Raw genomic sequence first — 27,861 nt, 5'->3', positions numbered from 1 at the left:
TGACAACAAAACGCCATTTTCTAAAACGGTTCATAGTGGACAAAATAAGGATTTTCGCATCGCTAGCGTGAAACAACTACACTTCTAGTAAAGACATTAAAAAAAAAAATATAGTGTTAAGATGACAGCAAAGTGGCGGACGTCATACTAATCGTTGGTCGTTCTATCCTCAAATTGAGGTTCTCAATGTAATATAAGTTTAAATTTTACATCACTTTATCAATAAATGTTGTCCAATGATTGGATCGATTTTCGACTTGGATTTTCGACTTTCGTCAGGGGGTTCGTGCCTCGAAAAGAATAGTTTCTTCATTCGCTCCTTATAATTTTTCTTTTGAAGGAGTTCAGTACGAGCGGCATGTATAATTTTCGCACAACGCGCAAAAACGCTTCATGGAAATCTTTTTTGTTTTGTCGTGTTTCACCTTCGGCTTGTTACAGCAAGACCGTAGCGTGCCAAACAAACCCAAACGTGAAACGTCGAGTATGACAACATTCGTGACGAAAACTGTGTTAACGGTTCCGAATCATATTCATTCTAAGTAAACCTTTAAGAGGCACCGACACTTAGCTAAAATTGTAGCCTACATTTGCGTGTTTCGTATGTCATTTTTGTTAATATTATTTCATCAGAATCCTTTTTGAAAAATGTACGACCGCAATTCCGACCAAGAATCTGTTAGCTTTAAATTAAAATTAGTTTTGGTTGTAGTCGTTTGATCAGCTTTGAGAAAAGTGAGCAGTTTAATGAAATTTTCATAAACTGCTCATTGTTCTCAGAGCTGGTCAAATTGCTGCAACCAAATCTATTTTCTGTTGAAAGCTAACACATTCGCGGTCGGAATTGCGGTCGTACATTTTTGAAAAAGAATTCTGATGGAAAGATATCATCAAAAGTAAACTAAAATCTAGTATTTAAAAATCGCCCTAATGTATGCTTTTCGGCAAAGTACCGGTGCCTCTTAAAGGAAATTAGAAAAGTGGAACTATTGTAACCTTGCATATATGCAGGGTGAAGACAGTTTCACGTTCAAGAAAAAAGTGCAACTAAAAAAGTGGAACTATTGCAACACTGCATATATGCAACGTGAAGATAGTTTCACTTTTGACAGTTGTCTAAAAAAGTGGAACTATAAAAATTGAAACTATCTTCACCCTGCATATATGCAGTGTTACAATAGTTCCACTTTTTTAGGCTGGAAAGTCTAGATATCTAGGAATCTGAAATCTAGAAAGTGAAACTATTGTAACGCTACATATATGCAGGGTGAAGATAGTTTCACTTTTTATAGTTCCACAAAAAAAGTGAAACTAAAAAAAGTGAAACTATTGTAACGTTGGTACAGGAACGATCCAAACGGATCGAAATGCGATATTAAACATTGCAACAGAATTTTATGAGAATTTGTTTTCTTCAGCAAGACAGAGCCCAACGGAAGAAACCGAAGATAGACCAATAATAAGAAACGTGGGATCGGAGGATATGCCCGACATAACTGTTGATGAAGTCAAGGCTGCAGTAGCCAAGATGAAAAACAAAAAGTCTCCCGGAGAAGATGGTGTTCCAGTGGAAGCCATTAAACTAGGTGGAGACTCATTATTAAAGGCAATCACGGCTTTGTTTAATCAATGTCTCCAATGGGAAGAAGTACCAGAAGCCTGGGAAAATGCGGTAATTACATTGCTGCATAAAAAAGGAGACATAACAAAGCTGGAAAATTACCGACCCATAAGCCTATTGTCAACACTCTACAAGTTGTTTATGGAAATCATTACGAAGAGGAACACTAACAAGTTCGACTTCTACCAACCTGTTGAACAAGCTGCTTTCAGATCTGGTTTCAGCACAAACGACCATTTGCAGGTGATGAGAACGCTTATTGAGAAGTGTCGTGAATACAACATCGACATAGTCTTGCTATTCATAGACTTCGAAAAAGCTTTCGATTCAGTGGAAAGATGTTCGATATTGGACGCATTAGACGAATGTAGAGTAGACTCAAGGTACTCCAACACAATTCGATATGTGTACAAAAATGCTACTTCATGTATAAAACTTCATAAGAGCACGGAGAAATTCAGAATTGGCCGAGGTGTAAGGCAGGGTGACACCATTTCACCGAAATTATTCACGGCGATTCTGCAGAGTATTTTTAGGAAGTTAAACTGGAGTAAAATGGGAATAAATATAAATGGAGAGTACCTGAGCAATCTCCGCTTCGCTGATGACATTGTACCGATAGCAGCGAATCTAGGTCAGGCTCAGCTTATGCTACAACAGTTAAGTGAAGAGGCGAGCAAAGTTGGCCTCAAGATGAACTTATCGAAAACAAAAGTCATGACCAACATCGGGACGATAGAGAAATAAAAATTGGTGACACTGTCATTGAACGAGTCGACAGCTATGTATATCTAGGACATAAACTGAAGTTAGGTCTGGACAACCAAACTGCAGAAATAAGACGTAGGATTGGTCTTGCATGGGCAGCGTTCGGAAAACTCAGACTAATTTTCAAAAGCAAAATGAATAATAGTCTGAAACGCAAAGTTTTCGACACTTGTGTCCTTCCAGTGCTCACTTATGGAGCGGAAGCGTTAACTTTAACGAAAGCATCCGAAGATAAATTGAGAGTGACACTTCATGGAACGGAGTATGCTTGGAATAACACTCAGAGACAGAATGACGAATCAATGGATTCGACAACAAACCAGGGTCGTTGATGTCATGGAAAGAATAGCATCTCTGAAATGGAGCTGGGCGGGACATATTGCAAGAAGGACAGACGAACGTTGGACCAAAAAGATCATGAACTGGCGACCATATAAAAGACGAGCTATAGGTAGACACCAGAGAGATGGACAAACGGAATTAAGAATATTGCAGGTACAAACTGGCAGCAAATGGCAATGGATCGTACGAAATGGAAAGAAGTTGGAGAGGCCTACATCCAGCAGTGGATAGAAACAGGCTGAAAAAGAAGAAGAAGAAGAAGAATGAGATGCGAAAGTATAAAAATTCAACTCTCAGTTAGCCACGACATCACAAGAGGTGCGAAAATACTTTCGCCTCCGAACAGAGGAGCGAAAGTACTTTCGCCCCTCAAACGAGGATGCGAAAGTAAATGACAGCAACAACATGTGTTCCGTCTGGTGTCGTTGTGATCACTGTGATTGTTGTGATAGAAAAGAACGTTGCCAATAATTTATATTTATTATTATTATTATTATTATTTATTATTTATTTTTATTCGAATTTTCGTGTTTTTAGTGACTTTCAAAATGATTTATAAAAAAAGTTTTAACTTTTTTTGGCATATGATAAGAGACAAAGTGTCTTATAATTAGGTTCTCCATCGATAAAAAAAATTGTTTGTAACTCAATTGTTTGAAAAACGGTGGGACGATATTGAACGTTCCGTCGCAGTAACTCAAGAAAGTTAGATTCGAATTTGTAGTAAAGATAACTAATCGTTTCTTCGTATCTTTATTATCAAATAGCACAAACTTGTCGCCCCTCACTGTTACAGTATGCTCATCAGAAAGTACGAATTCTTCCAATGATTTAGGAAGTGTATTAAAACCAGAATTTTTGTTTCTTACTCGACGAACGCTACGAGCCATTGCACTATTACTAGGCAATTCAACCGCTGAAATCGGATCTTCAATCTTGCTGGCACAACTACGTATAATTCTCTGTGGTGGTTCGTGAGTTGAGATTGCTTGGTTACGAATGTCATGTAACACTTTCCTTACATGTCCACGGCGAACATCCGGTGCATGTGTATGTTCAGTCGAATTCCTTACATTATTTTCTTCGGTCACAAGCCGACCGGGACAACGTGTTTTGTTATATCTGAAATGAATTGTCAATATTCACTTGGTGGAACACTAAAAAAAACAATTTCAGTACTCAGTGCACTTCCAGTATATTTTATTCCTCAATGTTCTATTGGCATTAAACTGGTATCCATTATACAAGGCAGTTTTGCCGTGTTTTTTATTTGTAATAATTTGTAAACCTGACATTTCAATCGAATAGAATTACAACAAACATTTACATAATACACAGAACAACCTTTGTCAATGCACTACTTTCTTCAAATAATGCCATGAGGTCGGGTCAGTTGTATGTATCACCCCATCAATTATTAACAACTCATCTGTGTGACAAAAAGAATAGAATCTGTTTGACATTCACACTGGTCACACTTTAAAAATTAATTTGTTGTTAGTGTTTGTGTCCATAGATATACAACCCTATAGACATTTCGAACGTGTACACATTCTTGTATATAGATAATTTGTCGTTAGATTTTTTGTTCGTTAGATATTTTTGCGTAGACATTTTGACCGTTTCCCGATCAGGAATTCCCTATGATTAGAAATTCCCGATTATTAGGAATTTCTCTGTATTCCTCTCTAACGATTCTCTCGGAATAGATATTTCATGCATATCTGCTGGTAAGCTTCCTGAAAGAACGGCAAATCAAAAAAGGCGAGACCAACAGACAATTACTCATCGACAGCGCCAATATTTTCATCCCATATGCAATTGTAACTATATGGCCAATGTGTGAAGAAGCAAAGAAATCTGTTTTAGATATCGGCAAGAAAATTAAAGACATATCTGGCGAACCAAGATCAATTCAATTCCTATTCCAACTCATCAACATAGCACTACAAAATTCCAATGCCGGATGTGTCCCAGATAGCGAATCTTTAAAAGAAATCTATTATGTTTAGTTCCTGTTATTCAAAATTCCGTCGTGATTAGAAATTCTCTGTGATTAGGATCAAAATGCTAAACTTAACCAATGAAAACTTAGCACGTGACCTACAAAAATCAACATTTGTAACGAGGTGCACATTATATATTTTTTGTGATTGACAATCATAATAGAAAAATTAATAGTTCATTTGCTTATGTCATCTCACTTGGTTTGCTTGAGAAAAGGCAATTTTATTGCTTTATATGTTAGATTGAACTCTAAGAAATCTCTTTTCCGATGTTGGCAAATTGAAAAGTTGGAGCCGGCGCCGCAATTTAAGATGGCTGCTAAAACTAAAAATCAGTCTCAAAAATATAATTTTTATTATTTTGTTGTTATAGGGTTTTTGATATTTTATTACAAAACGTTTTTTTTTACAAGAAAAAAGCGTTTACAAAATATAAAATATCTCGTTCATATTTTCGGACGTATCGAATGTAGCCATTACACTCGCAGCATGGTATCTTTGAAAGGCTAAACTTATCCGTTGTTTTAGATACGCCTTTGATTTTCTTTCTCCCGTTGCTTGTGATATTTTTTTGCCGAGTTTGTCGATGAAATCTATCGCTTCTAAACACCAAACCCCCAAAGTTTCCACAGCAAATGGAAGGATCAAGAAGTTCTGCTCCAGTAGTACTTTGTATTTTCGATGTTTATTTTTTGCTGCTAATTCTGCGACCGACCCACTTTTGGAAGATGATAGATACAAATAAGATGGTGCAAGTGTGTCGGAACATGTCGCATCCCAAACGAGCATTTGACCACGACTCCATGGCACAAGGGTTACTCCATAAACTCTCTTCCCATCATCACGAAACATTCCTGGTGGTTCTTTTCTCGAAGGAATTATAGCCGAATGAAGAGCGTTTTGAATTATTGTGTTCAGATCTGCATGAAGAGGTAGACGGCCTGCCAAGGGGCTATTCACTGATAGATTACATCAAAATTATCAATCCTAAACTCTAAATTTATCACATCTATCACTCCTATTATTATCCAAAGAAAATTAGAAAAATTATTTTTAAGTATCAGTTGAGTGATGAAGATATTTTAGAGAGTTGTTCCGTTTTCATTATCATAATAATTTAAACCAAACATTCTGTTGGAAGATTAAGATGTTCGAAAGAGTATTTTTCGTCTATTTTAGAGATATTTGGTTTCTTCCGAGATATCCACCTCAGAGTGTCTGAGTGTGATATTTTGTCAGAATCTTCATATGTTTCAACTGGACTGAGATATTTGCCGAACTTTTGTATTTCCATTTCGGCTGATATCTGAGATTTGCACAATTTTCTTATTATCAGAGGGATAGACGAGAATCTACTTGAGATTAGAGATTAGAGAAGCTTTGGCGGATTTTTTTTCAGTGGACAGAATTTATTGTATTTTCAGACTGGTGATGTCTGAGAAATTCGGATAATTTTCCAGATGTGAATATCTGACGCTGACCGATAATTCAAAAATTTCACGGCTGGTTCAAAATTTGAAACAAAATTAGTATTTTTATCTATGGTTTTTATTTGTCGTGACTTTTCACGAGATTTTGTAAGTAAAATATTAAAAGATTCTCTCGCACCGTCGGCTGCATAAATAATTCACCAACCGTTCGTAACTGAGTTTGTATTTTTCTTTTGATGCAAGCCAACAAACAACTGACTTGCGAATAATTTTTCTTTTCCCTTTTTCATCTGCAACCAATACGAAAGGACGCTTTTCATCAATTTCTGTATCACAGTTTTCTTTCGCATCTACTACTTCAGTGTCGTCCCTCTGCATAACGTCACCAATTATACCTATCCAGGATGAAGAATATGGCAATTATCTAGGGTTTGTCGATGATAGAAAATTTTCAACGACAAATAAAGTGAGTTAGGGTGAGGAATTAACTACTCTCCATGCTTCAATGAAATTTACAAAGATGACTAAATTTTAGTTTGATTCTATAAAAAATATGTTCTTTTATAGTCTTAAGTGTAGAAAGAGCCTAGTAGGGTTAGCATGTAAAAAGTGCCCCAAAGGAACTAAAGCTACTTCGAATGGAGAAGATTATAGTACCATATCAGCCAATTTAACGAACCTGGCGGTAGGTATTTGGGAAAGGGGTGATTTTCGTTGTTATTTTTTAAATTATCTAGTGCATTAATGTAAAATGTCTATATGGAGTGTAATATCAGTTGCTGAAAGGAAGTGTCAGTACAAAAAATCATTAAATAGGGGTCAAAAAAATCAGAAAAAAATCACAGAAGTTATACTTTAAACAAACATTTTTTGAGTATTTTTTCAGATTTTTACGTTAAGGCACTAGAGAAAAATAAGTGAAAAACAAAATTCCCATTTTTGTGAATAGATAGTGGAGCTTAACTTGCTTAACATTAAACCTCTATCGAAACAGAAATCTGTTTTTCGTTTGCTAAATACATAAAATACCAATATAAAAAGTTTACACGCATATGCCAGGTCATTTCAAAGTATGTTTTCTATCAGAAAAAGTTATCATTGTTATTCTTCCTGATATCAGTTACAGTAACTTAATGGAAAGTTGCTTTGATAGTAGTAGTAAGATTAATATTTCTCAACTCAGTTACAAAAAGTAAAGTTTTCGTTGGTTTTTTTCTGAGTAAAATGGTGCTTATATGCAACTCGGTCATAATTACATCTTTGGGACACACCAGTTGTATTTTTATCACTCAGTTGGATAAATAACTGTTTCACTTCCAAGATATCAAAATAGTCATTTTCGCAACAAGTGACGAAAAGTAGGACTTTCCATTGCCTTTATTGCGAAAAACGTTGTATACAACGTGATGATAAATGCTTTTTAGGCACACGATGTGAATTGTCACACTCGACCTGCGGCCTACACATCTAGTGCCTAAAAAAGCATTTATCATTCGGTTGTATAAATAACTATTTCACACCTTAAATGGAAAGAGTGTTTTTGTTGTGAAAAATTATCTGCTTTGGCCCTATTATTGAAAATTTGATATACCGAATTTACTGAAATTTTCTTTAATCGAAGTTAATTGAAAATTATGTAAGCGAAATTACCAATAATAGGCCCTGGTTCATTTCGGAGAAAAAAACTTAGAGGGGACATGTACGCATTTTATCCTCAAGAACAAATTAAATGTAATTATATTTGACTCTATAGTGTATAATGAAGCTGGGTATGTAGTAGAATACAGCTCAATATAGCAGTATTAAGTTTAATGTAGATTTAAAATCTCTGAACAACCACAGGAAGTGTATCCTTATTTAAAGTCTCGAACTCTACTTGTTACAGATAAGACATAAACTTAAACGTATAATATCCTCGTACTTTGTACGGGTCCGTAAAGAGTGTCTTATCTGCTCATTTGTGGTCTTCACTACTAAATATCTTCGAAACATAACTCAACGCTTTTTTCCTTGGTTAATAAATAGCTATTTTTTGCATACACAAAAACGAATAAAAAAATATTCCCATTAAGATGGCTAGATTTTAATAATGTTATTTGAATGCCTCGTTCTTGTTGTAGTTTGTCAGCTATTTTTTTTGCATTATTACCTTCCAAAGAAAATTGTCAAATTTAAAACTCATACGAAGACTCATAGGTTTGTTAAACTAATTCGAAATGCATCTAGCACGACCAGAAGAACACATCGTAACACAGATGCGAAAATTCAAACCTTAAAACTCTTCGACACTCCACCCTATTTTTGAAAATAAGATAAACGAAATGTGAATAGGTGTGTTGAGCAATGTTTATGTGTTAGAAAACATCTGACAAGTTATTTTGCTAAGCCTCAGCCTGCAGCTTTTTTTTGTAAATTCAAGTAATACCAAATTAATACACCAAAAAATCGAATCAAATCTTGAATCAAATATGAAAGTCTAATATGGACTTATCCTTAAAAACAAACTTGTGACGTCTATTCCGTGTCGGGGGCTGCAAAATTTTGATTACGTTTTTAATAAAACCGATTTTCGAGGCGCTGTTTTTCGTAAACATAAAAATAAACTTGGAATCGTGACATCTCTCCAATGTTCGTAACTCGATTTTGTCTAGAAAAATGTTTGTTTACGTTACAAGTAGAAGCGGTTTGTATTTACATATGGAATCGAGTATAGAATTCACTGCAACAATATAGTAAAATATATTTTACCGTCAATGTCTATTCGAGAAATTTGACCGATATAGTATGGAACTATCAGAGCGCTATCGGGTCATTTTGTATACGCTTCATTAGGAGCCGACAGTATGACGAAATCTCCTTCTTGTAGAACTAACGTTGAACCAGTTTCATATGATCATTTAAAGAGATATGTGGAATTAAAAAAAAACTCGTGTGGATTCTACAATCGCTAAACCGAACTGGTGTGCATACGTTATTTTGCACCAGCTGGTCCCATTTGGAATTGTATGTGACCAGCTGGTGCAAAATAACGTATGCACACCAGTTCGGTTTAGCGATTGTAGGTGTGTTTGAGGCTGAAATTAATCCTGATCATGATATAAAATATCATCTAAATTTCGCATGGTTATGCTAAATGACACTCTTTTGAAAGATAACAATTGTAAAGAGGAAATTGGAATTAGGCGACAATTTTGCTTTGTCATTGTAAAAATCGGGCCACAAAATTAATTGACGGTGGAAAGAGAAGTTGAAATACACCTTAGATTCACGTAGAATATTAAACGTGTATATACCTGAAAACGTTCCAGTTGATAATGTTTCTGTAAATTGAACATTTCTGTCCTCATTGATGATGCCAATATTTTTTGAATTGACCCGTTCACCATGATCACTCGCATCAGAGTTTTGATTAGAATCGGAAAACTGATTGGACATAACTACCCTGAGTGGTTCAGATTTTGTCGCGGATGAAAGTTGATTATTTTGTATTTTGTACTATATACTGCATTATTGACAAATCAGTATTTTTGAAATGACTTTCAGTTAACTTGGGTCAATAATCACTCACAAAAAAAAAATATCAAAAAAGCACTTAAATATAAAATTAAATCTAATTGCACTATTTAAGTCAACCATATCATGTAACGTTTATCAGAATACGGAACAAAAAAATATTAGATCACAATTCTCGTTTTTTCACTATATATACCCCATGTTATACCCTCGACACACAAGATATTGTGATTTGTGATTTAGGATTGAGTTACCCTTGATTCATTCTTGGCTTTGCGTTTGCAACTTCATTAATTGAGATATCGTTCGAAACTTTCAGTTGAATTATTATCTTCAAAAATAATCAAGAAACGATTGTAACATGGGTAAAAAATTGCTTTATAGATATCTTTACAAATTCTGATTGATTTTACATTCAGCTGACTTTCATCAAATTTGGAAATTTATCGAGAAAAAAATGGGTGTGACCGTTCCTCCCTATATCAAATATGTATTAAAATACTGTGGATATGAAAATTGCCACACAATTAGTACCATTGAGGATTCTGACTTTGAATACATGGAAACAGAGGTGCGAAAGGGCAGTATCATTGAATATTACAAGGGCGAACTCCAAGAAACAGACATTTTGGGAGGATCAATGAAAAGAATTGAGCAATTCGAAATTATTCGTGGACACCGAAAACTTATAAAAGCGGCTGTTACCTTGGTAAAAGAAAACTTGGAAGAAAACGGTGTCAATTCCTTTTTGGCCGCTTCCCCTAAAAGAAAGAATAAAGCCAAAACCGATGTTAAAAGCAAAACTGAAACATCAACGATGGCAGAAGGAAAGCAATCTAGACCAGGTAAAAAACCCAAACTCTCTCCAATAGAATTATTATCAGAATCCATGCTGCAATCAATCGATGAAGGAATTGATGATCCACTGGTTGACCCACACATAAAACATCATAAACATGACCTATTAGTAAAAGGATTGTCGCATTTGAAATACCACAATTCGGCTTTGTATGACGAGGTATGCAATTGCGCTAAGTTCTTCGTTCCCAACTCCTTACACAGTTTCTGATTCAGATGAACGTCAATAAAAAATTCACTGAAGATTCGGTACAAGTAGAAAAAAAGTCCCCTGACTCAGAACAATACGCAGGAAAATTAGAGTGTCCGTTCTGCAGCGAAAAAATAAATGTTTTCCACAAAATCACAACATCAGAGTATGGATCGTGGAATACATCAAATTTCGAACGGCATCTTACACTAGTACACGCAGATACATTTATTCCGTACGAAAAAATTGTTAAAAAACCGGCAAAGCTCAAATCTTATAAAAAACTTGCTGATTGTATCATGGGTAGGTTTCAACTTTTATTTTTGTGAAATTTTGTTGGACAAAACCAATGATTTTTTTCCGCATGATACTTCCTCGTAGAAACAATGTGGAACTTGTTATCACGTTCTCTCTCTCTCTCTCTCTCTCTCTCTCTCTCTATCTATCTATCTATTCAAATACAGTTCACGAAAAAGACTAAGATGCGACAATGTATCTAATATTTCCGCGGAATTTTTTCATTGCGGCATCTTTGTTTGTCTATAAACTGTATTGGAATAAGGAGAGAGAGATAGAGAGATAAACGTGAGACCAAGCCCGGAATTTTTTCTAAATTCACTTAAAGAGTCACGTAAAGATGAACCTAAAGATCAACCTAAAGATCAACCTAAAGATGAACCTGAACGTCTTGAATTACCATCCGATCCCAAAATTGAAAACAAAGATGTTGTTGGAGAGGATAACAGTAGGTTCCTATTTTTATTTATTTCGATGAAAATCTCGAGACTTAAACTTTATGTCTGCCTTTAAAGCGTCATTAAAAAAACTAATTGGGCCGCCAATCAAGCTTGAATTTAGCAATAATATCGAGGGAGCCACTGGTAGGTTCTTCCTTTAATTATTATTGAGCAGAAGCAATGAATTGATAATATTAATTACCCCTGGAGGATTCGACAATCTTGAGATCAAATATGGTGACAAAATAGATGATGCCACACAAAGTATGTTTCGTTCTTCATTTTAACTAGTATTATTCATATCAGGAATGAAAATCTTTTTCATCCAAAAGAGAAAGTTCAGTGAGAATTTTGAATTCTCAGTGAGAAATCTTTTTAGGATAGAAACAGACTTTTCATTTTCAATTTGGAGTACCAATGAATTTTTTCCGTTTTATATAGTTTTTGCCTATACAGTATTATCAACTTACAACCAAGACGACTATATTCCGACCCATCTTGATGAGCCCATTCTTACACCCGTGGATATAACTTCTAATGTTCCATCGACTCACGAAGCCAACGAAGATTACGCGTTGATAATTGTACCGTCTATGAGTGGCAAACATGGAATAGCAGAATTAAAATGCGATAACAATGGAATGATTGAAGGTAACATATGCCTAAGGACTTAGTGAAGCATTCAAACGATAGGATTCTTTTGTTTAAAATTTTCACTAAGTCTTTACGCAAATTGCGGCAGACATTCTCGTACATCTTTCGTCTGTGATCCTACGAATAGGCTATTTTTGACCCAATATTTTTGCTGATGTTTGTTATTTGCTAACAATATTGTCATAACATCAAACCAGATTCCAGTTTGGCCGGTTTAGAAAACAGTGGAAATTTGTTCGACCTTTCCAACATATCCAATGAAATTCCAAGTAAAATTCATAATCGAGTCGGTGAAAGGTTGATATTTCGAAATGGAGGCTATACCAACGATGGTAGTTGGGATGGATCCAGATTAATTCATACGCGTAATACATGTGGATTCGACAGCATATTAGAAACGTATGCAGCCCTTTATTTCGATCATCAAGAATACCGTGAATTCTTGGACGTTGCACATATTTTTTTCCGCTGTGATTTTACTACTCTGGTTCATGAGTACTTTCAAACCAATTCATTAACGCCTAAATTACAAGTCATGCAAATTCATTCGGCATGGGAATCTCTCAATCGTAACAGAAACATTATCTTGAAAACCATCTTCAGTGACAAACACTATGCTCAGTCTCCGAATATGAAAGTGGATGACCGATTTACGTACATTGATTGTCGAACTGGTTTGGGAGAGTTTTTCGCTCAACTTGCATCGAAAAATCTGATTTTATCAAGTGCCATTGAAGCGAAAACTTGCCATAATTGCAAATCAACCACAACGAAAATCGTGCCGTTTTTTTCAATCGGTGGTATCAATTTAGAGTTAAACAATATCCAGCGATCAATAGACGAGGGCTTAGGAAAAAAACGGCTCTGTGTTAATTGTAAGGCGGAAATAACTTTCAACAGAGTTCTGAACAAGATCCTAGTCATAGACATTGAGCCGAGTCGCGATGTTCGCAACAAGAAGAAAATATCTCTTCAACATTTGAGCCGTACAATTAAGCCTGAAAACGACAATGAGTACAAGTTGTTTGCGGTAATCGAATTCAATCCGATACTGTGTCACTTCACTGCTCTTGTTGAACGCAAGATTGGTGGATGGGCTATTTTTGATGACCTGCAAATATCCGAAACCAAACTCGATGAAACAAAGGATATTATACCATTCATGCTATTTTATACAACACAAAGCAAAGGAAATTCTTTCAAGAAGGCTTTCATTGAAAAGGTTTGGTTATCTCATTAGTAAGTCTAAAGTCAAAACAACACAAAGTTCTCCACAGATTAGTAGCACCGAGCTTAATAGCTACGATTCCAACGCCAAGGGCTCAACAGGTATATCTTTTGTACTTGTACTCATCTCTTGACTCATTTTCACTTGTTTTCATCTTTGTATGATTTGTTTTTGTTGCCAACTCGTCTATTAAGGAAGACCTGTACAAAACGTTGGAGCTGAAACAATAACATCAAAAGTGAATAAGATTACATTGAGCTCGTCCTCAAAGTATTTGTTTACCATATCAGAATCTATAGAGTAATTCACCCAGTAATTTATTTCAGTACTGAATGGAAAAAAATACGAGAAAACGGATGGCGATACTAAACGGAACATTGACTACTACTATATTCTGCCTCGAATGTTTGAATATTCATTTGCTTTGTTGCTTTAAAAATTTTCAATAATACACTTGAGATGTAAGGATATTCTTGCATGATCTCTTCCTTTTTACCTATTATAATCCTTATTAGAAAGAAAGATTCCTCAAAAAATTCATTTGCCCCGAACTGTCATCACAAAATTATACCCTGAAATATGCAAATCTCAGCTAAGATCTTATTCTTAAGATGCACACATCGGAACGTTCCAGAGATAAAAAACAAATTCAAGTAGCGGTTGAGTTTTCGGTAGGTTTTCCGTTTTTATTGCCATTGATTTAGATAAATTCTCGAACTTTTTTTTGGTAGATTAAAATATTTTTATTTATACCGGCAATATGCAGTCGATCAATTGATGCCTATCACTTTCATTTATGGACAATTCAATTTACAATTTGTTACGATAATAATTGATAATCTGTCAGTGGTAGCATATCGAGGCAACACGCAAATCTTCATTAAGGCTGTTTGTAAAAAAAAAAAAGTTATCGGGCAAGCGACTACGTGTATTATTAAAGCAACTTATGTTACTTCCTCACCTTGTTATTGTTCCTGATATCAGTGACAATAACTTAATTGATAACTTGCTGGCAAGCAGGAGAATCGAACCCGGATCGTTTTACTGCCGATCGAGGACTTTGTCACTGCGCTATTCTACCAGTTGTATTATAATGGTTAAATGCATAACAAATGTCATGTTATGTGTGCGCCGAGTCCGAATATAATTTTCCTGTAAACTTAGCGTAACTCACTTCACGATGTCGCTTTATACAAGCGCGGAATTTTGAAACCGACACATTTTCTGTTCTGTCGTTTAAAGGTGGTTTTGTAAATTTTGCTTGTATTTCTATATGGAGGTATCAAAAACTCATGTAAAACTCAAAAACAGAAATGAGTGGGTTTTGGAAATTCCGTGCGTGTAATAAATATGTTAGCAATAAGAAAAAACTACCTGAATGAGAAAAGAAATGATTTTGGTGGTGTAAAGTTAACACAAAAGTAAAAAATGGATCGCAACACCGGTGGCGAAATAGTTATTTATGTCATAGTTAGAGTCTGACAAGAACATATTGTATGCCAAAGGAATTCATACACCGTATTTCTCAATTAAAGCAAACCAATTGTTTTTAAATTGGTATAATTAAGGGGTCGTTCACAAAGTACGCCCGCTTCTGAGGGACTAGATGGTTAGGCAATATTGTGTGCAAGCGGGGAAAGGAACCTAAAAAGCATATGTAAATAATGACCCCTTATTTTTAGTGTATTTGATCGAATAAATTTCGTATAATGTGCGTCTGATCTGAGTAGTCACAGACATATATTCACATTTAAAAATCATTATACCATATCTTCGTCTTTGTCAAAAATTACGTTTTCTAGAACAATTTTCGAAAAATGAGTGATATATTTCAATGGATTGAGAGAAAAATGGGTGCAGCTATTCCTGTATATATAAAGAACGTCTTAAAATGCTGTGGCTATGATAATTGTCACTCGATAGCAACAATAGTGGATGATGATATCGAATATTTTGCCGATCAGGTGAAAAAAGGTAATATTCATAATGATGAAGCTGTGATGGAAAACGTATTGTTTAATCGAGGACATCGTAAGTTTTTACAAGCGATTGTTAAGACGGTTAAAGACGTTTTGGAAACACATGGAGTCGACGAATTTATTACAACGCAACCGAAAAACCTCCCGCAATTAAAAGAGAATAATGCCTCCAAAGGTGTATCTGTTTATCGGAAAAGGTTCAAATATTCCACTGAAACACCGGATTTAACGTCTGAGGCTTCTAAAGACATTATCGTTTCTCCATTGCGTTCAATTTTAATCAAGAAAATCGTTCTGGACCTAATAACTCAGACACCAAAATTGTTCGTAAATGTAAGTAATATCAAAATTGAAAAAAAAAATCTGACTAAAGACGTACTTATTATAGAATTTTGAACGCATGATGATAAACAAAGATCCAATTCGATTAGAAATCTTAGCAGAAGACGGCATTTCATATATTTCCTGTCCATATTGCAAATCTCCAATCACGGTTGCTCTATCACAAGTCGAAAGTTCGAATAACTCTTGGTGGAATAGCTCGAACTTCAATCGACATTTGCAGCTTAAACATCCAGAAGGTAACAATACCACAGCTTGTGAGAACATTTTTGTTTAAAAGTACTGTTTGATGAGCCTTCTTTAAATGTAAATAGCAGAGGTGTGTCAGCGGAGCACACTCCTAACGTTTCGGTGACATATTTTTTGGTGAATTTTGCAAATTCTCTCTACTCCATTATGTGCGGTAAAACGTCGCTTATTTAATGTATTCAAAAAATCTTTTAAATTTCTCTCACTCATTGAGAATCTTAACGAAATATGTCTTGCCAACTGAATATATCTCAGTCGAACCAAATATGTGCGGATTTGATAAAACATATTTGTTCATGTTCATACAGATTAACTGGTAAAATTCGTCGTCACCAAACATCAAATACATTTTGGGTGTCATTTTTAAAAATATTGACCTCATGTCGTGTGACGAGATGGCGTAATGGTTAGTTTGTCGGGCTGACGGTTTAGACGACAGGGGTTCCATGCCCATTTTTTTAATGTTTTGTAGCTTTTCACTTTTTTTTAAATTAAAATGCGAGAAGAGCACAACGTCTCAACTTGATAAAATTAATAAAATCAGACTCAACTCGTGCCATCTCTGAATCCACTCCCGAGCCATGACAAAAGAGCTCTGCGCATTGATGTCGCTGAGTCGTCTCACTATAGATATAGTTAATTCATATGTGCCGCAATAATTTTTTCTTTCAAATATTTATGTTCTTCAGCGGAAAATGTATCTACGAATCAAGCTACGAATCATGCATTGACTGTCACAGCCGAAGCATCAGTTCAAAGTCGCGTTCATTCTCTATCGAACAGTGAAAATGACAAATCATTGGGCATCGTCCTCCAGACTCTTGTTGATTCAGCTGAACGGAATAAAGACAGAAAAAAGGCTGGATACCGTTTCGATTCATTGACAAAAATGTTTGCCTCCTATATTTTCATGCTCAGTGGTCCATTAGCTTACGAAACTTTAAACGCAAATATGTCGCTATCGATGCCTTCAATATCAACGGTTCACAGATTTATAAGTGATAAAGGACCACGGATCATTGAAGGAGAAATGAGGACAAAAGAACTTTTAAAATATTTGAAAGATAGAAATTTACCATTTAAAGTAGCACTTTCTGAAGATGCTACGAGAATAACGGCGAAGGTTTCGTATGACCCAATTACGAATCAATTGGTTGGGTTTGCTTTACCTTTGAGTGATAATGGCATGCCGATAAAGTTTTCATTTCCTGCGAGAAACGTAAATGAAATACAAAACCATTTCAAAAATTCAGTTTCGTCATTGGCATACATACAAATGGCGCAGCCACTAGCGGACAACTGCACTCCTTTCTGTTTGATGCTATATTTGATTGACAATACTTTCACTACCAAAAACGTTACAAAGCGGTGGAGACATCAAGCATCAGAACTGAAAGAAACCGGTATATCCATATACAACATTGCTACTGACGGCGACAGTCGACCATTGCTGGCAATGAAAATTCTGAGTAAAATTGGACATTCAGATAAATCTTACTTCGACTGTGAATGGTTTAGTTGCGGTGGCTATGTTGAAACAACCTTTACACAAGATATGACTCACATCCTCACGAAACTAAGAAACCGGTTATTGACTTCTTCTAGAATATTTCCAATCGGCAACAAAATTGTTTCTCTAACTCATCTCAAATATTTAATTGAGAACGTGTCAAAAGACAAACACCTTTTGACTATGAGTGACATCAACCCTAAGGACAGACAAAACTACCCATCTGCCGATAAAATGTGTTCCGGCGTCGCTATGAAAAGCTTGATCGAGTTTGTACCGGGATGCGAAGCTACTGTCATGTACCTACAAGCCATGCGAAATTTGATAATGGCTTATCTGGACGTTTATAGTTTAAGCTCGACGGAGCTCATTTACCGTATGTGGTGTGCGGTTTTTTTCTTCCGCGCTTGGCGTTCATGGCTTTTAAACTCGGAAAAAGTCCCCACTAAATCAAAGAAATCGAAGAAATTTTACACATTAAAAGACAATTTTATAAGTGCTAATTGTTACACTTGTATAGAGTTAAACGCTCACGCATTGGTGAAGAAACTTTTGACTGAAGATGGGAAACAAGAAAGCAATGGTGGCATCGCTGAAGATGAAATATTTTTTCCGGATTTGTACGGTAGTCAGCCGTGTGAAAGCACTTTTCGTCAAACAAGGTCGTTCACATCCACATATTCGACCATAGTCAACTTCAATATGCTCGATATAATTCACCGAATCGACAAAATTCAATTGCAAAGTGATATTATCAACCAATCACATGGTCTAATAAAATTTCCTCGATTCGAAAAGAAGATAATCACGTCTGGCAACAAATTGGTTCAAAAACTCACTCGCTCAACCATTAAATCAGAAATTGAAAGGGCACGGCAATGTGTTATCGATGACATGGAAAAAATGGGAATTGTTGCGGCGGAATTGAATTTTAACTGTCAGGTCAAACCAGCCTACGAACAAAATATTGAGGATGTCGACAGCGATTTTGATAGTGATTGTGATGATCTGGAATTTTTAATTGGCAGGATGGAAGAAAGCGAGCCAGACGATTCTCTTAACATCGAAGAATGCACTGAACTTGAAAAGGCATATCTTTCAGGTACGCAAAATGATTAGTTTGTCTTCTGACATATCTGACGCTATAGACTGTTGGGAATGTAGCATTAGCAAAATTAGGTTGGTGCATAGCACTGAGCCAAGCACAAGAACAGAATTTTCAAGAGAAGCCTCCTCGACGCAGTAGTCAAAATTTCTCATATAAATTCAAGTATAAATTACGTTTGTAAGGTTGGCACAATGCTACTGCGTCGCAAATTTATATATTAGAAAAGAGACCGATTTTCCGTTAAAAAAATCTGTTCTAGTGCTTGCGGTTCAGTGCTATGGTTGGTGACATCAGGTCAATACAAAAAATATCAATTCGTCAGGTGAAGTATTTTTAATGACCCCAACTAGTTCCAAGCCCTAAAAATGACAAATATGTTTCCCCTATTATTTTTCATTGAAACATTCGTAACCTCAACCTCACATAGGTTGTTGTCGAAAATTTTCTATCATCAACAAACCCTTTTTACCTGCGCGAGCCTAACTCTTTATCTTGAATAGGTATAGCTGGTGACGTTTTGCTGAGGGACTACAGTCAAGTAGAAAATGTGAAAGGAAACGATGATTCATTGGAAATTGATGAAAAAAGTCCATTCGTTATGCTTGTGGATGATAAAGGAAACAGAAAAATTGTTCGCAAGTCGTCCATTTGTTGGCTGCTATCAAAAGGAAAACACAAACTTAGTAGCGACCGGTTGGTGAGGGTTACCGAACGTGAATATTCATCGGATACGCCAGATATGAATTCAAGTACGAATTACTTCATGATGAAGTTGGTTAGCTTCATATGACATAAAAAATGGCTGTCTTTTCTGAGTTTAGGACGAAGTCTTAATTTGACCGCGGATGGTATCGTTCAAGAAGATCAACTGGCTATTGGTGAATGGGCAATTTTCTCTGTTCCTCAAAGCGATAAATCAAACTCAAAATTAATTGGATTAGTGCTGGGCTTTTCATACCTCGACGGCAAAACATTTAAAGACCGCGAGTTTAGCAAAGAATGGGCACCAACAGTTTCGGAAAAAGGGAATGTGGGAGTCTTGTGTTCATTCTACTCTTACAATGAAAAAGGCATCTTACTCGCTGTTTCTGATGAAAAACATAAATTTACAAACATGAATGCCTACTTTGGTACAATATCGAAGCCGGTGTACAAAGAGGAATGTCTTTATCTTCTTCTTCTTCTTCTTTATGTCTTTATGTACCCGAAAAACTGATTTTTTCGTTAAGGTAAATTCTTTTATCTCAGTTACAGGACTTTGCTCTTGACCGAGGAGACATAATAATATTGTTTCAACTCGCCTCTTAAGTGTCTGTCAATAATGTAATAAAACGAAACTTTGTTAGACCATTGTAGAAAAGTGTTTTTTTTTAAATAGAAAATGCATGCGATATTCTCTGCTTTTTTCGGGTCTATTATATCATACTATGTGGACATGTGTACTTATTTAAGTACAAGGCTGAAAGAGGATTACACCAACGCACTTATTATCCAAAATAAATAAATAAATGAATAAATTATCCAAATCTCTCCGACTTTACCTGAAGATGAAAAAAAAAATCCGCTAAAACTCCTCTAATATCTCAAGTAGACGAGAATACTTACACGAACTTATCCCTCTGATAATTAGAAAATTTTGCAAATATCTCAAATATCAGCCGAATTGATAATACAAATATTCGGCAAACTTATCGTTCAGCTGAAACATATAAAGGTTTTGACAATATCACTCTCAGACACTCTGAGTGATTTCGCAAACATAACCTTCTGATAATCGAGTATTGAGCAAAAATATCAGATACAACGAAATAATAAAATGAAAATTCCGCAAATATCTCGGTCGAACCGTAACATCCACCAAAGCTTCTCTAATCTCAAGTAGATTCTCGTCTATCCCTCTGATAATAACAAAATTGTGCAAATCTCAGATATCAGCCGAAATGGAAATACGACAGTTCAGCAAATATCTCAGTCCAGTTGAAACATATGAAGATTCTGACAAAATATCACACTCAGACACTCTGAGTGATTTCGCAAACATAACCTTCTGATAATCGAGTATTGAGCAAAATTATCAGATACAACGAAATGACAAAATAAAAATTCTGCAAATATCTCAGTCAAACCGTAACATCCATACAATTTATCTGAAATTAGTGAAATTTCCAAATTTTTCAAAAATTATATGACTGATAACGTGAAAGTTCTGCGGATATCTCGGAAGAAAATAAATATCTCTAAAATTTCTTTAATATCTCACATAGACGAAAAACACTCTTTCGATAATACGAAAATTCTTTTAAAATCTCAGCTGCACCAGAACGTACTATAAGTATCTTGAATACAATAAATAGTATCGTTGAGGTTCTTCTATCTTAGTGATACCATTATTATTTATCATTTCAATCCACAAAATCTCTTCAAATCATTACAGTGAATAGCCCCTTGCGGCCTGCCCTTTTTGACCAGCTTAGTCCGTGTGTTCCATCGGTTGATACTATATCACCACAAATGCATTTGTGTGTTTTACAAATATCAGAACCGATACGAAGAGCTGTAGAGATTCGGAACGTATTGTTGTCCAAAAACGTGCCTACGAATTTGGAAGGTAAAGCTGACAGCCATGCATTTGACTCGTTGTGTAAAGATGCTAGGTGTCTTGCCTTGTCTTTATTGGATTGAAAATTGAATGATTCCATTTTGTCTAACATAAGTAAATCATCATCATTTTGTTGTTACTTTTTTTTTCTAAAATTTAGCTTGATTCAAGCTTTATATAGGAAAAATATAAAGTCAATAAAAAAGTACAAAGCCTGTAATAAACTTAGCGTTAAGCATGTCACTGTTCTAAAATAAATGAACCAAAAAATAATAAAGAAAATGAAAAATTTAAAAAAAATTGATAAATTATGAAGGAGTATTATTTACAATGAGAAATTTCAGTTGAAATTTCATGAAAAACCAGATTTTCGTTAACAATGCTCAAAATCAACGATTTTCAAGAAATTTGGTTCTGACACCTCAAATCAAAGCCACGTCGTCGCTTGCCAACATACGGCTTTCGTTTGGTTAGGTAAAATCTGTCATAAGAAGCAATAATATCGCGTTTCTCAATCAAAGAGAGTGAGACGCCTTTTTTCGTCATAAGAAAATGCACTATTAGACGCCATCACGGTGGGGCTGAACGAACTTGAAATAAACATGTCGACTTCCATCTCGGTTCTTTTCATAGCTGAGTTAGGGGAGGCGTGTACTATCCAACGGCACATGTTGCAAGCGCAACCGCTGAGCCGTTTCTGAGAACTAGGAATATCGTCGCCTCTTTTTTTTTTTTTTAATTGTTCGTTTAATCAAATCAAGTTTATACAGTTTGTTTACAAATAATTCTTGTTAAAAATAAATTTACAGTCTGCCAGACTTTTCCAAATTTATGTATGAAATTTAATCATTTTAAGTAATACTAGACTTAAAAATTTAAAAAAATTGAAATTTAATTGGAATAAATGAAATTGCAATAGGTTCATCACCTTGTAGATTGAAAAAAGCACGAAAAACAATCAATATTCTAAATTTTTTGAGTAAATACTTAACCTAGGGTTACAACAAAGTTTGTTGTGATCAAATCAAATTTGAAAGAAATCGTAATTCTCATAATCAGTTCGTATACAGTGGTCATTTTGGTGATACGAAATTACAAATAGGGATGCGGTTGTCTCTATAATGACAATAGCTTGGAATTATGGCCTCCTAACAGCGAGTGGGGAGGTTTATAGGTACAGTTAGCAATTCTTTCTGCTGAAAAGCTGCCAAATTCACTAATAACGTTGTTATCATGTGAATACGTCTTGCTAAGCATATTCATAGCCAAATCGTACAGGTGTACGTTAAGCCTCGGCACTTTCGTAACTTTGTGCAGTTCTTCAGTAGATAAATACTTAAAGTTCGTTCTCGATCTTCTGAAATTGATTGCCATACGTAGGCATCTATTTTCAAAGACTTTTAACCTCCTAATCAAGTACTTTGGCAAACTATGCCAAACCGCGACGGCATAAGTTAGAACCGGCCTCAATATGGTTACATAGGTTTTAACTTTAACTTCTTGCGAAATGCCATTATTGACTTTCATGATGGGATACAGTTTATGTAAACCGGTGTTAGCTTTCAGAAGCATCCTGTTCACATGTTCGTTGTGTTTAAGGTTTGGTTGAACGTAGTAACCCAAGAAACGAACGCTATCCTTGAAAGGGATTTTTGTGCCATTCATTTCAATGCCACAAGCTTTTTCATTTTTGGGACGCCCGCGGTTGGACCTCTGAATGAAAAGAGCTTCAGATTTTTCCACATTTACTCTAATTTTCCAAATCTGATAGTATCTGTGCAACTTGTGAAGGTGGCTTTGCACATTTGACTTAGCTCTGCTCAGGGATAATCTCGTAGAAAAAGTACTTGTATCATCTGCAAAGACGGTCAGAGTAGTGTTCATATGCGTCGGCAAATCAATCATGAAAATGATAAAGAGTAAAGGTCCTAGTATGGATCCTTGCGGTACCCCATCATTCACTGTTATTGGGTCGGAGAGCTGGTGTCCCAACTTAACTCTGTAACTACGTCCTTTGAGGTAGGAGAAAATAATTCTGATGAGATAATCAGGAAACTTCAAGTTTATCAGTTTATATATGAGTCCTTCAACCCACATAGTGTCGAAAGCTTTTTCAATGTCTAGAAAAGCGCCTATTGTAAACTTCCCATCGTTAAAACCCATTATTGCTTCTTCAAATAACCTTATGAGAGCATGAACGGTAGAGTGCTTGCTCCTAAAGCCGAATTGGCTGTTTGGCAATAAGGCATTTGTGTCGCAGTATTGTAATATTCTTACATGCAGGACTTTTTCGAGTACTTTACTCAAACTGTTCAATAGACTAATGGGTCTAAAATTTTTTGCCTCGTTAGCGGGCTTGCCTGGTTTGGGTATCGGTATAACATGGGCTTCCTTCCATGAATCAGGGTAGTATCCTATGCTCAGAATACAATTAATCAATTTAGCGAGGAATTCGAGTGCAGACCTGGGAAGCTTTTTCAAGACAATATTTGGGATAGCATCCGGTCCATACGACTTTTTATTTTTCAAATTTTTAAGAATTATTCTAATTTCCTCAGGATCCGTCAAACGTCTTCTTCTTCTTCTTCTTTTTCAGCCTGTTTCTATCCACTGCTGGATGTAGGCCTCTCCAACTTCTTTCCATTTCGTACGATCCATTGCCATTTGCTGCCAGTTTGTACCTGCAATATTCTTAATTCCGTTTGTCCATCTCTCTGGTGGTCTACCTATAGCTCGTCTTTTATATGGTCGCCAGTTCATGATCTTTTTGGTCCAACGTTCGTCTGTCCTTCTTGCAATATGTCCCGCCCAGCTCCATTTCAGAGATGCTATTCTTTCCATGAAATCAACGACCCTGGTTTGTTGTCGAATCCATTGATTCGTCATTCTGTCTCTGAGTGTTATTCCAAGCATACTCCGTTCCATGGCTCTTTGTGTCACTCTCAATTTATCTTCGGATGCTTTCGTTAAAGTTAACGTTTCCGCTCCATAAGTGAGCACTGGAAGGACACAAGTGTCGAAAACTTTGCGTTTCAGACTATTATTCATTTTGCTTTTGAAAATTAGTCTGAGTTTTCCGAACGCTGCCCATGCAAGACCAATCCTACGTCTTATTTCTGCAGTTTGGTTGTCCAGACCTAACTTCAGCTTATGTCCTAGATATACGTAGCTGTCGACTCGTTCAATGACAGTGTCACCAATTTTGATTTCTCTATCGTCCCCGATGTTGGTCATGACTTTTGTTTTCGATAAGTTCATCTTGAGGCCAACTTTGTTTGCCTCTTCACTTAACTGTTGTAGCATAAGCTGAGCCTGACCTAGCTCAAACAAATTTGACGATGACTTCTGAGAGAAGGAGATTACTTCAGACAGCACAAGCGCATCAAAATCTGGATCTCCCATAACTCTATTTTGTTTGTGGATCTCGTCGTACACTTTTGCAATAGCATTTGCCTTATCAAATGGATTACTGATAAGGGAACCATCACTTGCCTTCAGCTCAGGCACTACTTTTCTACCATCACCTAGGAGCTTGCTTATATTCTTGTACATCTTTGTATTTGGTCTAATCTGTTTCAACTTATTCATCAGAGTTTCGGAGTTTCTTTCATCAATACTATTCTTAATTGTCATGGCTAGGCTTTTGATTTCCCTCTTTATATCAGGATCGTTGAGTTTACGGCGAAAATGTGCCCTTCTCAATCTCTTCTTTTTGGCAATTGGGTCCATCAGATGTTGCGAAAAATGGTTCTTGCTCGTGAAACACTTCTTAGGGATACATTCATCCATTGCAGAACTAATTGCCTTGGTCAAGTGCTTAACACTCGAATTTATGTCATCGCAATCTACTACAGGTGTAGGATTCAGTGCATCATTCACTAGTTCTTTGAATCTCGCCCAGTTAGCTCCCTTGAACATGAACTGTTCAACAGGGGCATCGTAAGAGATTGAGTCATTGATCTTCAAGAGGTACTGAACGGGACAATGGTCTGGGTTGAGTTCGGTAACACTACTACTATCGACATGAACACCCTTAGCCAGGGCTAGATCTATAGTGCTAGGATTGAGTTTGCTTCTATAGCAAGTGTATGCATTAGGATGGATTAATTGAGCTAAGTCTTCATCAACAAGAAATTTGAATAGGGCATTGCCGTTGCTATTGTTTTCAGAATTATGCCAATAGCAATGTTTAGCATTATAATCGCCTCCCATAAAAACGTTGGAGTGTAAATTCATGAGTTTCAAAAGGTCCTTTTTCAAAAGATTTTTTGGACAATAGAAAGAATTGACAACCAGAGATTTAGAGTTACTCAGAGCTAGGCTAATGCATGTTGCTTCAGAGGCCTCTAGCAGTGGCGTATTCAGTATTTCATGTTTGATATTATCTCTAATCAGAATCGCGGTCCCCCCACCAGAATCCGATAGACGATCGTTCCTGTAGATCTTATAATTTGGAAATTGTACAAAGTTACTATTATTCAGCTTAGTCTCGCTTAACAACAACAAATGAGGTTGTTGCTCTATCAAAAGGTACCTAACCTGTTCCTGTTTCGCTTTACTCCTGATGGAGTTCACGTTCCAAGCTATTATCTTCAAAACGTCTCGCAACATACCTATGTGAATTGGGATAGAAAGTCTATGATCATTATTTTTTTCATCATTGGATCGTTCACCTTTTTGTATTCTGGCACGAAAGACTTGATTTTCTGCATGAGTACAGTCAAAGAACAGTCAAAAAGGCTGTTAATTTCATTAATTATAAAATTAAAACTTGTTCCTTCTTCTCCAGTTCCATCGTTAGACTTCAAAACCTGGCTATATGACACATTGCTTTTGACGAATGTACTTTTACTGGAATGAGCAGTGTTACTTTTGATTGTATTCAATTGATTTTTACCTGATTTTTCTGGCGATTTTTTTAATTTTTCTGCGTATTTGACGTAAACAGGACACTTTTTGTAGTTGGCTGGGTGGTTGTTGTTGCAATTCACGCAAGTAGCTGGTTGATCGTCTTCAAGAGGGCAATCACCCGGAGCATGACTATGCGGGCACTTAACACAGCGGTATTCAAGTCCGCAGTTGGATGCTGCATGACCGAAACGTTGGCATTTCCTGCATTGGGTTCCAACTTCTTTTTTAATAAATGGTTGCCATGAAATGCGTTGATGGCAAACGTGTTTGATGGCCTTTGTCAATTCCGTAAGTTTGGTACCTTGTTCAAAGTTAATGATGAACATATCCATTTTCACCTTTCCTTTGGCAAACATTGGTTGAACACTCAACACTTTCACCTTTTGCAATTCCAGGTCTGCGATTATATCTTCGGGAGTGTACGTGTGATGAACTCCCTTCAGAACCATTCGTAGCGGTTTTTTGTCTACAGTTGTATACGTATAAAACGGAAGATGTTGCTTAGCAAGGAACTCTTTCAATGAGCTGTGATCTTCCAATGACTCCAGTGTCACAATATATCCTTCTTTCAAAATCTTAAAGTTAACCTTTCCCTTCAGCATAGACTGCATGTTGGAAATAGCTTCCTTCGGGTTCTTGAAAGCCTTCGTAATCGTAATCGGCGGTACACGTTGTTTTGAAGACGTTTTGACAGAGTGAGCGGGTCTTTTGAATTGTTTAATATTCATGTTAGTGCTTACTTTACTGGCCAAGTCGCCAGTATCATCGGTATCCAAAATTGCGAAGGGATTGGTATCCAGTATAGACTTTCGATTTAGTGTTAATGCTATGTCTTCTAAGGATAGCAGGGATCGTGATTTTTTCAGATTGGGTTCATTCTTTTTGGTTTCTCCGTCTGAATCGCGACGTCTTGAGTTTTTTACATTTGAGTTTTGTGGTGTATTGAACTCATCACTTGTTTTACCATTATCAATTACATTCTTGTCAGGCGGTTCAACGTTTTCATCATTTGCTGACGGCATCATTATTTACACTTTAGTAACACAGTATAACGTACAAATATTGTGAAATACAATTTAATTATTTGCTGAGGTAGCGGATTTTGTTGTTGAAAAATTTTTATTAATTGAATTATAGCAGTTAAGCAAAAATGCGTCTGTACTCTACAGTGGTCAACTATCAACTCGTCGCCTCTTCTTCTTCTTCTTTTTCAGCCTGTTTCGATCCACTGCTGGATGTAGGCCTCTCCAACTTCTTTCCATTTCGTACGATCCATTGCCATTTGCTGCCAGTTTGTACCTGCAATATTCTTAATTCCGTTTGTCCATCTCTCTGGTGGTCTACCTATAGCTCGTCTTTTATATGGTCGCCAGTTCATGATCTTTTTGGTCCAACGTTCGTCTGTCCTTCTTGCAATATGTCCCGCCCAGCTCCATTTCAGAGATGCTATTCTTTCCATGACATCAACGACCCTGGTTTGTTGTCGAATCCATTGATTCGTCATTCTGTCTCTGAGTGTTATTCCAAGCATACTCCGTTCCATGGCTCATTGTGTCACTCTCAATTTATCTTCGGATGCTTTTGTTAAAGTTAACGTTTCCGCTCCATAAGTGAGCACTGGAAGGACACAAGTGTCGAAAACTTTGCGTTTCAGACTATTATTCATTTTGCTTTTGAAAATTAGTCTGAGTTTTCCGAACGCTGCCCATGCAAGACCAATCCTACGTCTTATTTCTGCAGTTTGGTTGTCCAGACCTAACTTCAGTTTATGTCCTAGATATACATAGCTGTCGACTCGTTCAATGACAGTGTCACC

General features: G+C 36.2%; 1 protein-coding gene across 1 annotated transcript in view; it reads left to right on the top strand.

The window, feature by feature from the left end:
* The window catches only part of LOC119084767, a 37,568-nt gene extending 22,522 nt beyond the window's left edge, over positions 1-15,046 (top strand). The window contains exons 3-5 of the mRNA XM_037194833.1: positions 10,212-10,525; positions 11,354-11,473; positions 15,030-15,046. Of these exons, the coding sequence (XP_037050728.1) occupies positions 10,212-10,525; positions 11,354-11,473; positions 15,030-15,046 (451 nt within the window). The remainder of the gene's footprint in view (positions 1-10,211; positions 10,526-11,353; positions 11,474-15,029) is intronic.
* Positions 15,047-27,861: the final 12,815 nt, after the last annotated feature.

The sequence above is a fragment of the Bradysia coprophila genome, unplaced genomic scaffold (assembly GCF_014529535.1).
Source record: "Bradysia coprophila strain Holo2 unplaced genomic scaffold, BU_Bcop_v1 contig_93, whole genome shotgun sequence".
Lineage (NCBI taxonomy): Eukaryota > Metazoa > Arthropoda > Insecta > Diptera > Sciaridae > Bradysia > Bradysia coprophila.
This window is presented reverse-complemented; position numbering and strand designations above follow the sequence as displayed.